Consider the following 15,922-nt stretch of genomic DNA (forward strand, 5'->3'; position numbering starts at 1 on the left):
ACACACACACACACACACACACACACACACACACATATATACACACACACACACACACACACACACACACACACTCAAACTTCCTTAGTGCACGCTGTTTGTCAAATACACACACTCAAACACTAACAAACTCAGAAATGTAGGAAATAGATGGCGCCCAGTTTTGTTTTCATTCCACAGTGTGCACTTCCCTCTTAGGCAAATCCAAAGAAAATATTTGTGTCTGAAACACTCCGAAGGTTCAGGGAATAATTCATTTCATGGCTCCATGATGAAAACAGTTTGGTTAATTATTTTTGACTTAATCTTTGCCTGTTTATTTATTAAGAACAAACAAATACGTTGCTGAATTCCCCCAAAAAATTAAGTTCACCACAGAGTTAGGAACATGTATTTTTGTTAGTTTTAATACCCTACTGCCTTTTGTTTTTTTGTGTTTTTCCATCAGTGGAATTTAGTCCTGGCCTCTGGCTGAATGAAAAATAATGCACAAACAGACTGGGCATGTCTGAGCATGATGTGTGTGTGTGTGTGTGTGTGTGTGTGTGTGTGTGTGTGTGTGTGTGTGTGTGTGTGTGTGTGTGTGTGTGTGTGTGTGTGTGTGGTGTGTGTGTGTGTGTGTGTGTGTGTGTGTGTTGTGTGTGTGTGTGTGTGTGTGTGTGCGTGCGTGCGTGCGTGCGTGCGTGCGTGCGTGCGTGCGTGCGTGCGTGCGTGCGTGCGTGCGTGTGTGTGCAGGGCAGACATAGGGCTGGGAGTAGACTCCTCAAAATCAAGACAAAGATGGAAGCTCCATGGATGAACTCTGTTTAGTCAACATGAGAATGAGCTATAATCTCTCTGACCTTCTATTTATATTTCTAATAGTGGGAATGATAGGCCTCATACATTTGTGTCCATGTACTTTATATGCAGTTTTTTGTTTGTTTTCTCTTTGAAATATATATGTGACTCTTATTTCATTATCACAAGACAGAGTTCATTGATAAATATGTGCCTGGAATACATTCTAAGCATAACAAAACAGACAACAGAAGAGAAACAATGTGTACATACACGAGACACTGAGGCAGGACATAATACACAGCTTAAAGCCTCTGGAAACAGTGTGAAAATATCCTTCTAAACAGGATCATTATGCAAAAGCAACAATAAACTGGTTCTCATGATAAACAGACTGTCATATCTCTATACCCGAGCCAGAGGGCAACACACTCTGTGACATCAATCTTCTTTAAGTAACGCCGCTCATAATGACACTGCGCATGGTGGGAGCACAACACACACACACACACACACACACACACACACACACACACACACACACACACACACACACACACACACACACACACACACACACACACACACACGCATGCACGTACGCACGCACGCACACACACACACACACACGCAAGCCAACATCCCTTCACAAACACACACAAGTTAACACTCACAAACACACAGTATTAATATTCTCAGTCGCTTTCTCTCTGTCTCACAAACGCAGCGAGGGTTGTCACACACATGCACTCTCGCAAAAATCTCCCAGTATTTAACACAACTTGGTAATGCCAGGGGCGAGGCAGAAGTCATAAGCATGAGTGTGTTTAACAGCAGTGTGACAGGCGGATGCTGCTCAGTGTAAGTAAAGAACATGTAAATAAGCAGGGCTGAATTATTCAAGACTGAGACCGGCACACACGCTGGCTGGCTGCCCTCGCCCGCTCAGCTCAAGTCGTGCTGGGATAATCTCAGGAAGGGAAGGGACAAAGGAGAAAAAACTGTATTTTTCCATCAAGGTGCTAAACAGTCCAAACACTGAGCCAAGCAGGAGTTTGTTAATCGCCAAATGTTGTTAACTCACGTGACATGACTTTAAATTCAAGGTTTGGTGAGGTCATGGTGGTGTGGTAGCCATGGCTGCAAGAAAGGAGAAAGAACAGAGGAGTTTAGTGTTTGATGCGACCAGAAAGGTGAGGAGATAAGTCGTTTGAAAGATGTCTTTTTATGAAGTTGATTTTGATTATAGAGTCAACTAAAAATGTCAAATTCTTTGGTTCCAGCTTATCAAATGTAACACCTCCTGCTTCTGTACGTCTTATATGACCTTTAACTATACATCTTAGGCTTTGAAACAGTTTTTTTAATTAAATAAACCATCAGAAGACACACCCTGTGTTCTGGGAAATTGTTTGAGTAGCAGTCACCATTTCTTGAGTCTGTAATAGTCAAATAAATCCTATCACTTTATCTCTCTATCTCTCCAGATTTCCTGTCTGTATCTAAACTCAAAGTGGAGGCTGGATTGACCGACTAAGTAATACAAAAGTTATTGGCTGGGGGCCCTGTAGCCCCCACAATACCAGGCCAGGGGCTCTGTCGGTCTAATCTAATGAATTGGGGAATATGTGAAATGTAATCTAAAAACGACACTTTTAACAAATGAATATTAAGAAAATATCAATCTTATCTGTATGTATTACTAGTACAACCTCTTAGATCCACTGTAAACCTGGGTCTTGATCAAGCATTTAGCACTAAACTGTCCAACAGAGGCTAAATGACAAAACATAGTCTAAATAAAATGTCAGACAAATAGACGTAAACATAACTATATTCTATTTACAAAAAACAACACAGAACAGCAGTGAAGCCTCACATTTCAGAAACTAGATTGAAGGAGCACAAGGAGGATAAACACATCACATCGAGGTGAAAGGCTGTTGGAAAACCTCATCATTGAAAGAGGAATGACTGCAAACAAACCAGACATTTATAAAAATATGGAACTTTTTTGATCGGAGTCGGATCTTTCAATCAACAAAAATGGGATGTGACTGAGATTGAAAACATCTGTTTACACTAGAAATGTGTCTTGAGTTGATGCATTCCTCTTATTTTAGGAAGCTGGCACCAGCAACATGTCTGGCTCAATACGTGACTTTATAGATGATCAACCTTTGGTATTACTTTCTGAAAAGTAACACTTAATAAAGGCTTTTTAAGTTGGAACTAATGGCTTTGCTTGTGCCTTATAAATCTAATTCTTTATACACTTATCTACAACTCATTAGGACAACTTTTGGGTTGCCAGGATGTGAATAATTCCTGATAGGTGATTGACCTTGAACCATAACCTAAAACAAAGAAAACTGGAGCAAAATCTATTTATTAACACATTATTATTAACAAGTATACCCGCAGACTTGATGGATTATTAGAAAATGTAAAACCAACAAGCATTTATTAATGGATTACCAACCGTTTTAAAAGCATTGTTACAAATAGAGAGTATAAACACTGATTTTAAATGCATAAAGGGGTGACAACTTATGGTTTTACATTTAAAAGGACAAGCAGGGAAACTCGTTTTTAAAGAGTGGTCAAAGTATTTATGTGGAAATGCTGAACACCTGGCCCTCTTATAAAACTACCTGAGATAAATTATAAATTATGACAGGTTTGAGGAAGAAGATGAGCTCAGACCTTCAGAGATCCACATACAACTGGGAAATCAAGGCAGCTGAAACTGTGAATAAGCACATGGGCAATTGCAGCCTGACTAAACACACTTCACATCGTCAACCCAAACCACTCAAAGTGAAAATATACCCTCATCCCTTACCAACCTCCTTTGCCATCAGCCACAACCAACTGCTGCTTCACACCCTCGAGTCTGCTGATTGGGCTGATCTCACTGATTGAGCTTCATTTAAGAAACATGTGGGAATCAGGCCTGGTAGCTTACCAAGATTACACGCAGGCAGTCATTCGGCTCTGCCCTATTACCACAATAAACATCTGCAATAACAAATGTCTGAAGATATTGGAGCTAAACCTCGGGGGCACTGGTGGAAAAAAAGAGCACAGTGTCAGCTTAGTGGAGCCACTCCTATCAGAACAACATCCAGCAGTTGAAACTCTCTCTTTCACCCGTAGATGTGATTAGTCAAAACATTTTTCGACAGTAATCGCCCCTGGGAATCGCATAAATATGCCTGACAAGTTGTTGGACTGCATTACAGAAGAGGCAGCAGGGCTCAGTGCTGACCACCAGCGGTAGATAGGCGAGAAGCAAAGTGAATCATACGGTTGATCTCATGGTTGTCGGACATTTTGGACTTCTTGTAAAGGAAACAGTTTGGAGGGTTTTTTTTAGCACTGAAACTGATGTTAAAACGTTTGTGTTGTTACTTTTTTTAAATATTTTTGGTGTCTTGTCTTATTGTCTTATTGTAATAATTAATAATTATATTGCATTCATAGGAAATAGTTCATCAGCTATCTGTTTTGTTACTCTTGCTTTCTCTATAAATGGATCCACATGGACTGCACATTTAGTTCCACATTGCATTCAGCAATATAATTAGTTTGTGTGCATAAAACTAATATTATTTGTACTCCAGTCAGTTGTGTTTAATATAACCACAACACGCATATGATGATGATGGGGTCAATGAAAGTTGGAAATTCGGTGGTCTATTTAAAAACTGCTTATGTCTGATAACAATAGGTTTCTTTTTCTACACAAAATGAATAAAGATATTTTTGAACTCTTTTGGAAAATAGAATAATCTTTCTTGCATTGTAATGTGTCTATATTGCTGAAAATATAAAAAAAAGTCACTACACAACCCCTTTAAAAATAAGCTTTAGATGGTAATAATGCTTGGTTCACCCAAAAGTCTGTTGGTAATACTTTCAATTGATGGAGTTCATTGCAACATATAAGATGCATAATTAACTCTAGAAGTTACCTGCATTGGGTTTTGTTGTCTTAAACGATATAGCATGAAATGTGTTTTAGTTGCATAATTCTTATACAAATGACTGGGCTGCCTATCCACTACTAACAGCAAATGTTTACTCACAACTCAGCATTTAATTCACAATGTAGCATGAATCTATCTATCTTTTTAAAGTCCACTTGCCATTGTTTGCCAACGGATGACGCGGTCGTTACGTGTGAACCAATAAATTAAAGTGACCTTTTCCCTGGGTTTTCAGTGAGAGAGCGCGAGCGAGAGACGTTGAAAAGGTAGGACTCGCGCTGCATCCTGGGTACATAACTCCATGGTGATGCAGTGAGCCTGTTGTGTGTCGAGACTGGAAACCAAAGTAAAGTAAACGGGGGAGGGTCGTCTACGGGGGGCTTTCAGCGAGTTACAATGCGTCTTTCACGGTGTTGAACGGTGTCGGTGAACGATGAGCCAACTTCGCCGGACGTCTCGAAGCGGAATGAGCCACTCTTGAGCCCCGAACACGAGTGTTTCTTGGCGGGGGGAGAGCGAGCATGCAGAAGCCGAGCGCCCCGCTCCCTGCTGTCGGCTTCACTGGGAAATGGTAGCGTACTGTCGGCACCGTACTTGGAAGGAACATGGTCGAGAGGAGCAGCAAATTCTTGTTGATCGTCGTTGGATCCGTGTGTTTCATGCTGATTCTCTATCAGTACGTGGCTCCCGGGGTGATCAATTTTGGCTCCCCGCACGGTTATTTCACGGAGGAAGACGAGGGGGACATCTTTCCCACTCCGGACCCCCACTACGTTAAGAAATACTACTTCCCTGTCAAGGACCTGGAGAGGACGATCGATTTCCAGATCAAGGGAGAGGATGTGATAGTGTTTTTGCACATCCAGAAGACCGGGGGGACTACCTTCGGCAGACACCTGGTCCAGAATGTCCGTCTGGAGGTCCCCTGCGACTGCAGACCGGGCCAGAAGAAGTGTACCTGCTACCGGCCGAACCGCAAGGAGACCTGGCTCTTCTCTCGGTTCTCCACCGGCTGGAGCTGCGGCTTGCACGCCGACTGGACCGAGCTCACCAACTGTGTGCCGGGGGTCCTCAACAAGAAGGAGAACAAACAGAAAAACCTAAGGTAAAACTGAGCTTTCTTCACTGGAGATTATGAAGACATGTGGAGTGTGTGGTTAAGGAGATAACATGTATTCAACAATTGGGACTAAATAGTTACACAAAAATAGTTTTAGGATTATTTATCCCTTACACTTTGAAACTAGGTTACATCATGTCATTTTAGATTATTGAGATCTGCAGAAGGCTCTGTAGAGAAAATGTACTTAGGGTACAATAAGGTCACTGTACACTCACAACGCTGTGACTGGTGCTTCTGTTGCATTAGATTGAAATAATTTAACTGAAATTGAAATCCAACTAATATATAATTATCAGGTCATTAATATTATTTATCTACTCTTGACAGTTGCTTTTTACACATCTTTGTCTTGTGTTCAAAGCAGTATTTAATGCAGGCATTCTCTTCTGGAAAGACAATCATAATAGGCATGATCTAAAGGTGGATTTTATAGAATTTCTTCTCACAGAATATTTTTCAACTTTATGAGTTTGCAGCAAAAAAAAATATTTTTTACACCACAAAAGAATAGTAGTGATAACAGAAAAGATAAAACTCACCACAAGGTAATATAATAAAAATGCTGAGATCAACAAACACAATTAAGTTCCCACAAGGTCGTAAAATATGTCATTGGTTGCTATGTTCTCTCAAATCAAAGGTTTTCTCCCACTGCGTTGGACAGAGTTATGATGCTATGTTATGCTTTGGTATGTTTTAATATAAAAGGCACACCTCGATGAGGCTGTGCATCTTCCTGAGACAGTGGGTTGATGAGAGCTGCTGAGAGACAAATCGACATTTCCACATTGCGCTGTCACAAATGCCACAGAGGCTCTACAGTGCCTCTCACAATTGTTGATAAGTGCTAATATCAGGCTGCCCTCCCACTGAATCACACACTTAGATTCGGCTGAATTTATTTCAGGCATGGAGAGTGTAATACATCAAGGCAACATTTCCTCTCTGTAATAATCCCTTGCATTGACTGCGAGCTATCCAGACACTACACGTCTTCTTATTAAGTTATAACCCATTTATTTTTTCCGCGCCTCCCTATTGTTGTTTCCACGATATTACATCCTTCAGCCAGACATATTGACGGCTGTATCAACTTCCATTTCACTGCACTCTTGTGGTTAAAGGGTATGCTTGTTGAATGGGTTATGTGCCTTTGTATTGCCTGAGCTCGTTCAATATTTTATTTTGGCTTTGCGTGATCAATAGGACAAAGGGGGTTATAAATACGTGGGAATTTAAAGGAAGAAAGACGTTTTTTCCGCCTCTCTGCCTATCTGTCTGGCAGCCAGGCGCATGGAGATGTCAGGCCGGCTGCTCTGCTTCCCATGGCTGCTCAAACTGGGGATCAGCTCTGCAGCCTGGACAGGGCTGGGCTGTGTCGGTAGGGGGGGAGAGGGGGACCCTGCGGGGGTTTGGCTCCGCACTAATCCGGGTGATTATTACTGCTGGGACATACACACACACTAGCGCTGGTATTTGCTGCTGGCGTCAGTACTGATTCCCGTGGTTTCCCCTGGTCAGAGGTGATAACGTGTCCGACCATTCTGCATGGCGAGCCGAGATATCACAGTGGAAGCAGGATAAACAGCCTTTCATCACTTTGTGAGCACTGTTCCAAAGCCTTAACTAATGTGTATGTATGTGTGTGTCTGTGTCTGTGTGCACCTGAAGAGGCAACAGGAACAGAAAGAGACAGGAAGACAGTGCGTAGAAGTCAGAAGTCTAGGTATGCATGGGAGAGGATCTCTTGCCTCCGGTATAATCAACTATCCCTATCTCTGCTGACAGCAGAAACAAGGGACTACAAGCCTAATAGCCCCCTGAAGAAAAACAATGCTGCTCCATATTACGCAAAGCTTGACTTCCAAAAAAAAGTGAATCTGCAATAAGGAGCTTTGAAGAGAAACTGGAAATGCACTCTCTCTGTTCCCCTTCCTGTTTTTGCTGCTATTTTCTGTTTCGTTGCGATGTGCTTTGTCTGCGTTTGTTTAAGTGTCCCTCATTGTTTGTCTCTCTTGTATCACTGTAGTGCTTGTTTAGGGACATTTGTCTTGAGGGCCGTAGCACTGTGGTGAAAAGGCCAGAGAAAGTGTGAAGAAGATCATCTGTGTTTACAGAACGGTGGTCAGGGGTTTCTTGGCGCAGTGTCGTACACAAAGCTTTAAGATCAGCTGTGCGTATTGTCAGTGCGGTGGAGATTAACAGTCTGTAGCACCAGCCAGTGGTTTTACGTGTCTGACTCTGCACACTCCGGGGGAAATGGTTTGTAGTTGCGTTGTTAATTGGGAGGAGGAGCAAAGGGAAAACAGCCTATCTAGAAATCTTTGACGTTGCAGCAGTAGTGTGGAGCTATCCAGCATCTCTCTGTAGCTGTGTTCCCATCCAGCTGTCAAGTGAATTTTACACAAACGTTTTAAAAGCTGCAAAAATAAAATGTGAATTAGGACCGTTTCCATGTGCTAGATTCAAGCACATAAATAGGCCTGGATGTCAGAAAAACATCTATATGGGGGGGGGGGGGGGGAAACAAGTCAAGAACAGACACATTGATTCAAGTGGTTGGGCAAGTTGTTATTGACGTCATATTGGTTTGCTTTCATTCAATGATAGTAAAAAAAAACGTGACTATAATTATTTTCATTATTTGTTAACCATGACCGAAGAATGGCAGGAAATAGTAAAAAAGTGAAAGTGCACATCCCCAGTTTGCAATGCATATGAAGACATTGTAATTGCTTGTTTCCTCTGATTAAATCAAACCAAGACATTACATCATATTCACATTTGAGAATAGGAAACCAAGTGAAAGGACAAATAAACTACTTAAATCGATTATCACATTTCTGCAAAACAGTATCTATAGTTCAATAGAAACACTCGACTTTATTTGGCTTGTAATGCAGAATATAATGACAATGTTAGCTCACCAGTTGCCATTTAAACAACAGAGAGACAGCCAGTCTGACATTTAGGTGATTTTCTTCTAAGAACATCTCTGAGTCCAAACCCACTGCTGAACTGTTTTGTATCGATGGTGTAACATTTTGCAGGCCCTGTTGTTGTCATGGTTGTATTATTTATTGATTCTACAGATGGGTCTGTATCACTGAGTATTGCCCTGTTTTTCAAAATGTTTCTATTCAAAGAGAGCATAAAATGCTTTCCGAGACAGAGGAAATTGGATTGAATGTGGTAGTTTTTCAAATTGAGAATATCATAAATTGTAGAAGGGAAAAAAATGCTACGATGGATTAGGCTTGGTTTGGTCTGGTGACAAATGTGTCAGCTTTTAAAAGGAGGCGCATTAAGCAGCAGCGAGCGGCAGTGAGATGAATGGTTGGTAATAGCAGAGACAGGTCTGTCTTTGATCGGTGATGAGATGCGATTGAGATGAACAGTGGCATTGTGGGAGAAAATAACTCTCATAACTCGGCAGAACGCCACTCAGAGTAGATTTGTCATTCCCCACCTCTTTATTCAGTTTTAATGTTCTTTAGTGAACTCATGGGACACACTTGTACACACACAAATAGTGGTACACACACCCTAATGTGAATACAAAACAGACTCAGCCCCTAATGCAAGGCCGGAGATATGGGCCTTCTAATTGGTTAAGGAGGTATCTACCACTTTACTCAAATTAGAGCCACACTTTCAGACGGGGGATACCATCTGTCCTGCGCGTGTGTGTTTGCGCACACATCTCATCATGACTGTGTGTGTGAGTGTCAGTTTTTAATCCTAGTGTGTCATAGAGCGTCTTAGTAAGCGAAGTGATGGGGCTAATTTTACTGCCTCTATCTCGGCCCTCTCAAATCACCCCCTTCTTTTTCTCTCCCGCCCCCTCTTCATCCCCTCTGCCTGCCTTTAAAACACTTTCCCTCCCTTCCTTTCCTCCCTCCTTCCCTCTCTGATGGTGTCACTCTAATCAAACAGCAGGCTTGCTTTCCGCTTGGTGGCTTTATGGCCGGGGGGCTCACTCTCTATCTCTCTCCTTCACTTTTTCTCCTCCCTCCATCTCTGCCCACTCATCTTCTTTCTCTCCTTTGCCATCTTCCTCTCCCTCTCCATCCGAGCGTGACTACCGCATTAGAGGAAATGTCTTTTCATGGAAGATTTGCTGCAATTTCCAAAATGGCTGCTTTGCCTAATGGACAACTGCCTTGGTTCTAATGAATGATTACATGTATGGGTATGAGGGAAAGGGGAGGGGGGAAGGACAGCGGGGGCAATGAGGAGGGAGAGAGAAGGTGATGAAGAACGATATGAAGAAGAGAATGGGATGAGTGTGGGACAAGAGGAGAGCTGTCGGGGAATGATTGAAAAGATAAAAGATGGGGGGGGGGGACCGTTTAGTTTCATTGCTGGGGAGGGGGCTAGTCAATTAGCACGGTTGTCAAGCACTGGGCATTACTCTTCTTTCAATAGGTCTGTTTCAGATTCACAGCACAAATCACTGCACTCCAAGATGGCTGTGTGTGTGTGTGTGTGTGTGTGTGTGGCGTGAGAGTGGATGCGTGTGCATGTGGTAGCTCAGCATGGTGCCGTCAGACAGCCAGCACAGCCCAGCATCCAGATGAACTTGGGAAAGCTGCAGAGGCAGCCCTGGCTGATTGGCATATAGTAGAAATGTGTGCATGTGTTGGTGTTTATGTGTGTATGAATGCGTGCTCATGTGGAGCCAGGCAGGTTGGTGTTAATCCAATCAGATTAGCCGGGTTTAAGCGCTGCCGGCCAGGCCCTCCAAAGCCGGTTACGTCCGCTCATCCTGCGACTGTGATTGCACCATGATCCAGCATTCCCAACAAACATTCCCATTTTCTCCAGCCAGATATTCCCTGCTTTAGCTCATATCACCTTCACTTGTGGGAAAAGCCTTTTAGTCTTAGTGATAATCAGGCTTCGGTGGGTTTACCAGTGGTCATCTAATACTTTACTTCGTCAAATTTATGTCAAGTGTGTAAGGAATGGGAATTCAAAAAAGGCATTGAATAACATTTTCTATCTAAATTAACAAAAATGCTTTATTAATTAATGTTTACATTAAGCAGAGCATTGGTACCTTAATGGCCTCTTTAGTATTTCTGTCTTCTGAAAAATACCAGATATCTTTTTAATATTCAGCAACACCCAAGAATGTGTCCTTTTCTGTTGTAGATATGTGTAAACACAATTATATTGGTTTTCTATGTTGTGACAAATAGAACCATATAAATTCAGCTAATATTAAAAAAATGTAAGCAATAAATCTAACATTAGATTAGCACTCCGACGGCAGATAGTGCAGTGAAGTAAGTGGCTCTTCAAATGTTGTGCTCTGCCCTTCACAATATAGTGAAAAGATGGCCGACTCACACGCTATCTCACACATTAAAGAGGTGAGATATCGCCCCTATGTGTTTTCCTCCTCAGTAGCTTGAGGCGAGTGTTGACAGGCCCCTCTCAGCTACACCACGGCTTCCCCCTCGAATACAAGAGTTCATCTCAGGTTCAGCCTCAGGTCGCCGTAACGTATAATCCAGAATCACAATTCAGAGTTGAGAGAATTTAGCTCAAGAGAATATGTGGATACCTCAGTCGGCCCCCTGGCCAAACGCACAGGGCTTCTAGTTTGCCTTGAGTTGTGGTTGTTCATCATGGACCAAGCCTGTGCCTGTTGCTGTGTTCCTTCTTCACGCCCATCTTATAACTTTTCGTGACACCTAGCCATTTCTTTTTCTTGTCATTGATTCTCTATGTTGTAATTGTATTATGTTTAATTCTCCACCTACGCCATCTATTGCAGGAACAAATTAAATAAATAAAATGTTTTATTGATTGCCACAATTTTGCAGCAGACAACCGTTTGGCTATGGTTATTCAGAAATATCCTCACTAAGGCCAATGTGTTGAAAAGGGCTGATTATGGCATGGATTTTTGAGTTCTTTAGGAGGATCAGAATTCAAACTCAAGGCCACTCCGATTTGCCCCAGCTGTTTCACCTCAGTGCATACTAAATACAGGACAAGGAGACCCGCCTGACCGCGGATGGCTGTCTCTACGGGGGGTCCATGATGAGTTATCTTTGCTCTGCCTGCAAGACCTCAATATTGATTAGCCCTTATGGATCGCAGAGGGTTTTTCATTGATTGATCAAACTTGAATGACGCCAACATTGAGCAGATCCTTTCTGGATCGGATCTGGCTGTAAGCACAATCAGAGGACAGATGGGGAGATAGGGGGAAAGAAAAGCAAGAGTGATGTGTTTCTTAATCATTACACAGCCTCTGTGGCTCTGTGTGTCACTCTGTCTCTTCCACCCTCTGCTGCAGACTGTCAGATATCCCCCCCAACCCTCCTCCTCCACCAAAGTGATTCTGCGGCCCTGTAGACAAATAACCGTGCGGCGAATGATTAGCAGACATTTCTATGGCTGGTAATGAGGGGCGCTACGCTACAGCAGCTCCGCCAACAGGATTACCCCGTATTGATTAGCCTAGCCTAGCATTAGCCGTGCTAGCTAAAAGCGACTGAGCGATTAGTGGGCAATTATATAGTGGTTAATGAGTGGTGCAGAGGAATGCTATGGTATGCTATCTATGAGAATGGGATTACAGGCAATTAATCAGACAAGAGGCTAGCTGAAGTCATTAGTGGGCCCAACAGCAAAGTCAGCGCGTCTGCGGCTGATCCTAGTTCCTGGTTTACAAATCCGGTCATGTGGTCTTTTTTCTACATATTGACCCTGAGTATCTGTCTTTACTTTATCACCCCCACCCCATGGCGCCCTCTTCTTTGATGGCACTCCCTGTCTTTTCCCTGCTTCCCTTCTTGTGAGACGGAGAAGGACAGAGAGAAAGGAGAAAGACATCCCCAGGGACCGCTCTCTGCATCCATTAACAGCACTGTCTTTTCATGTCCCTGAATCTGACAAGTCCAGACAGGATGTGACCTGCAAGCTACTCCTCATCTCTCAGTCTGAGCGGCTCTCATTTATTTGTAAACAAACAAATAAATTCATATATTTTCTGCATGCGTGTGTTTACGAATAAATGCATCTATTCATGAAGCTGATGTGTCTGTGGGAGCACGTTTGTATGTGTGTGTGTGAGCGAGAGATGGCCAACGGAGGAGGCATGTGAACGTAGAGGAGAGGCTGACAGGCGTGTTAATTGAATTGTGGGAAAAATGCAAATCCCGTACTGCCTCTTTGAATTAGGGGGAGGAGTTTTAACTGATTGGGACTGTCTCCTCTTTGGGAACACACACACAGTAGACTCACTTTTACCAAATCAAAAAAAGAGAATGAATGATAGCGTTGTCTGCATCTTTCCTCGCCTCAGCCTGTCTTTTTCCCATCACTCCTCTCTTTGCCCATCATGCAATCCCAGTTTTTCAGTGTCTTTTGTCCGAGCCTATGTGTGTGTCTGTGCATGCGAGCGTCCCACCAGAAGAGATAACATGCTGATGCCATTCACGGAAAGACAAGAGCGAAGGACAAAAAAAGGCGATTCTTGGTTCTGCTACACTTGGTTTGTCTGCTCTGCTCCAGGGCAGAGCTGTAGATCACCAGAGTTGCTGTGTGTGTGAATGTCCTCTGCCTCCATTTGTGCATTCAAGCAGGGGTTGCATGTGTCTGTGTGTGTGTGTGTGTGTGTGTGTGTGTGTGTGTGTGTGTGTGTGTGTGTGTGTGTGTGTGTGTGTGTGTGTGTGTGTGTGTGTGTGTGTGTGTGTGTGTGTGTGTGTGTGTGTGTGTGTGTGTGTGTGTGTGTGTGTGTGTGTGTGTGTGTGTGTGTGTGTGTGTGTGTGTGTGTGTGTGTGTGTGTGTGTGTGTGTGTGTGTGTGTGTGTGTGTGTGTGTGTGTGTGTGTGTGTGTGTGTGTGTGTGTGTGTGTGTGTGTGTGTGTGTGTGTGTGTGTGTGTGTGTGTAGAATTTGTCACTATTGCTTACCTTGCTGTTCTGTTATGTGTCTTTTCCTACCTGGCGCTGAATGATATGAGGAAAATAAGCAATTACGCTTTCTGACCAATATTTCTTTTGTGATTTACTTTTTTTCTATAATTGGATTCTAGACATTATAGGTTATCTCCGTATGAAACAAGAAAAAGTTTCCACCAAGCATAATCAAATGTGTTCTAACACAAAAATAATTGGTAAATTTAATTTTTGATTCTCCTGGAGCAGAACCTTGAAGTAACCTCTTCCTTGGAGAAAAGCCACTACATATTAACCAGACAGCTGCCATATTAATGTGTAGTTATCCCAATTCGTACAATAAATAGTTATTAATGACAGCTGGCTAAACTTGTTATCTTTATAGCTAGCAAAATTGTTGCCAATTGTCCTTTCATTAACTTTTATTACATGTGATTAAGACATTGTAATTAATGTAATTTAAAATGCCGTTTTACGTGATCTCAAGTAGGGTTTTTGATTGAATTGATTGTGTTCCACATGCACCCAATCGTCTAATGTAAGCAGCAGATTTGATCAGATAAAAGTTAAATAAATATGTCACTTCATCTGGAAATCTCGACACGTTCCATTGTTAGGTCAAACTTAACGGTAAAAAAGTAGGACAGGCTCCTCTTGTAACTGCATTAAAGAGCAATTGACAGAGCGAGGGAATGCCACCCTGCTGAATGAAGGTCAGTGTTAGAGCTAATCCATTTATACTATTCTTAGTGTCTCTTCACCCATTTGTCTCTCACTGTCCTCCTCCTCTTGACCCCACAATGCACTGTGGATCTCGGGCCACAAGAATGTCGTTTTCACCTTTTTATACTTTCTATACACTCAGATATTTCCTTCCTCCACCTCTGCTTTTCCCTTCATTCCCCTTGGTTCTCTTCTCCCTTCGCTTCTCCCTTTCGCTCTGTCAAAAAAAGTTTCTCTTCGTCATCCTCCTGCTACCACCCTGTCGTTTCAGGTTGCCAGCGCGTGTCAGCTTCCTCCAGAGAGAGGAAGTGATGTGTCAGGAAGTGCTTTTATCTGCCAGTGATCTGATCTGATGTGAGATTGAGATAAACACAGAAGGAGTGTAGAGCTCTCTCTCTGAGAACCGTACAATTGTGAAGCCTTTATTGTTTTCCACAACTGTTTTTCCCTAGTGTGCACAGACTGAAAAATATGGTGGTCTTGGGGTGATTGCAAAAGAGAATATGTGTCTTTGAAACCTGTTCATCCCCTCAACTCCTTTTTGAATGTGCAGTGAAACCTGATAAGAGAAGCACAGAACGTTGTCTTGTTGTAACATTTAAATCCTCAGATTGATCCCTCACCAAATGTAATGTCTGTAGAAAGTCTTGTGTTGTCTGTCAGTGTCTTTGAGAGAGAAACTGAACCTCTACCTGCTCCCATTTTTTCACATTTTATGTAAGTCTAACAAATGAATGCAGGTACATCTATTATATCACTTTCGGGAGCACTTTTGCATGCAAAGTACAACGTTGTGACATTCAGATGACACGCACATGAAAAAGACACAAAATATATCTATATTTCAGATTTTACCTGAGGGTTGTCCTAACAAGCACGTAGATTGGCTGTTAAGAGTTTAATAGGAAAGGAAAACCTAATCCCACTCAGGCTAGACGATTTTCAGACCTCAGTGCAGTCCCTTTCATTTAAAAAGCCACGGTGTGCTAAAGTAGATACACAGAAGGAAGGCTAATACACATTCATCAACCGATCTAAATGTCAAACCAAGCCACATATTTTTAGATAATCTGTCACTTTTATCTAAATATCTTATTTTCCAGTTTCTCTTTGTATATTGTATGACAAGGTTATTTAATAGGGGAAGAGGGGGGCTGTCCTTCAAGTAATGGACGCACATTCTTCATAATGGGTGAAATGCTCTTGAGCAATCCCTACTAGCCCGATATAAAGACTTTCCCTCTGCGAACTGAAGCTCTGTTGTTTTCTACCTCATTCATCTACAAACAAGTACGTCAAGTCTTCCCAATTCCATGAGTTATAACTTAACACAAATAGGAAAAAACGTTGTCTAAAACCCATTCGCTTGGGAATGCTCTACTGAAACA

At 42.4% G+C, this 15,922-nt stretch overlaps 1 protein-coding gene across 1 annotated transcript in view; it reads left to right on the forward strand.

The window, feature by feature from the left end:
• Positions 1-5,057: 5,057 nt before the first annotated feature.
• Positions 5,058-15,922, forward strand: part of hs6st1a (heparan sulfate 6-O-sulfotransferase 1a) — a 55,636-nt gene continuing 44,771 nt past the window's right edge. The window contains exon 1 of the mRNA XM_034143816.1: positions 5,058-5,877. Within this exon, the coding sequence (XP_033999707.1) occupies positions 5,378-5,877 (500 nt within the window). The 5' untranslated portion in view covers positions 5,058-5,377. The remainder of the gene's footprint in view (positions 5,878-15,922) is intronic.

This window comes from Trematomus bernacchii, unplaced genomic scaffold (genome assembly GCF_902827165.1).
Source record: "Trematomus bernacchii unplaced genomic scaffold, fTreBer1.1, whole genome shotgun sequence".
Taxonomy (NCBI): domain Eukaryota; kingdom Metazoa; phylum Chordata; class Actinopteri; order Perciformes; family Nototheniidae; genus Trematomus; species Trematomus bernacchii.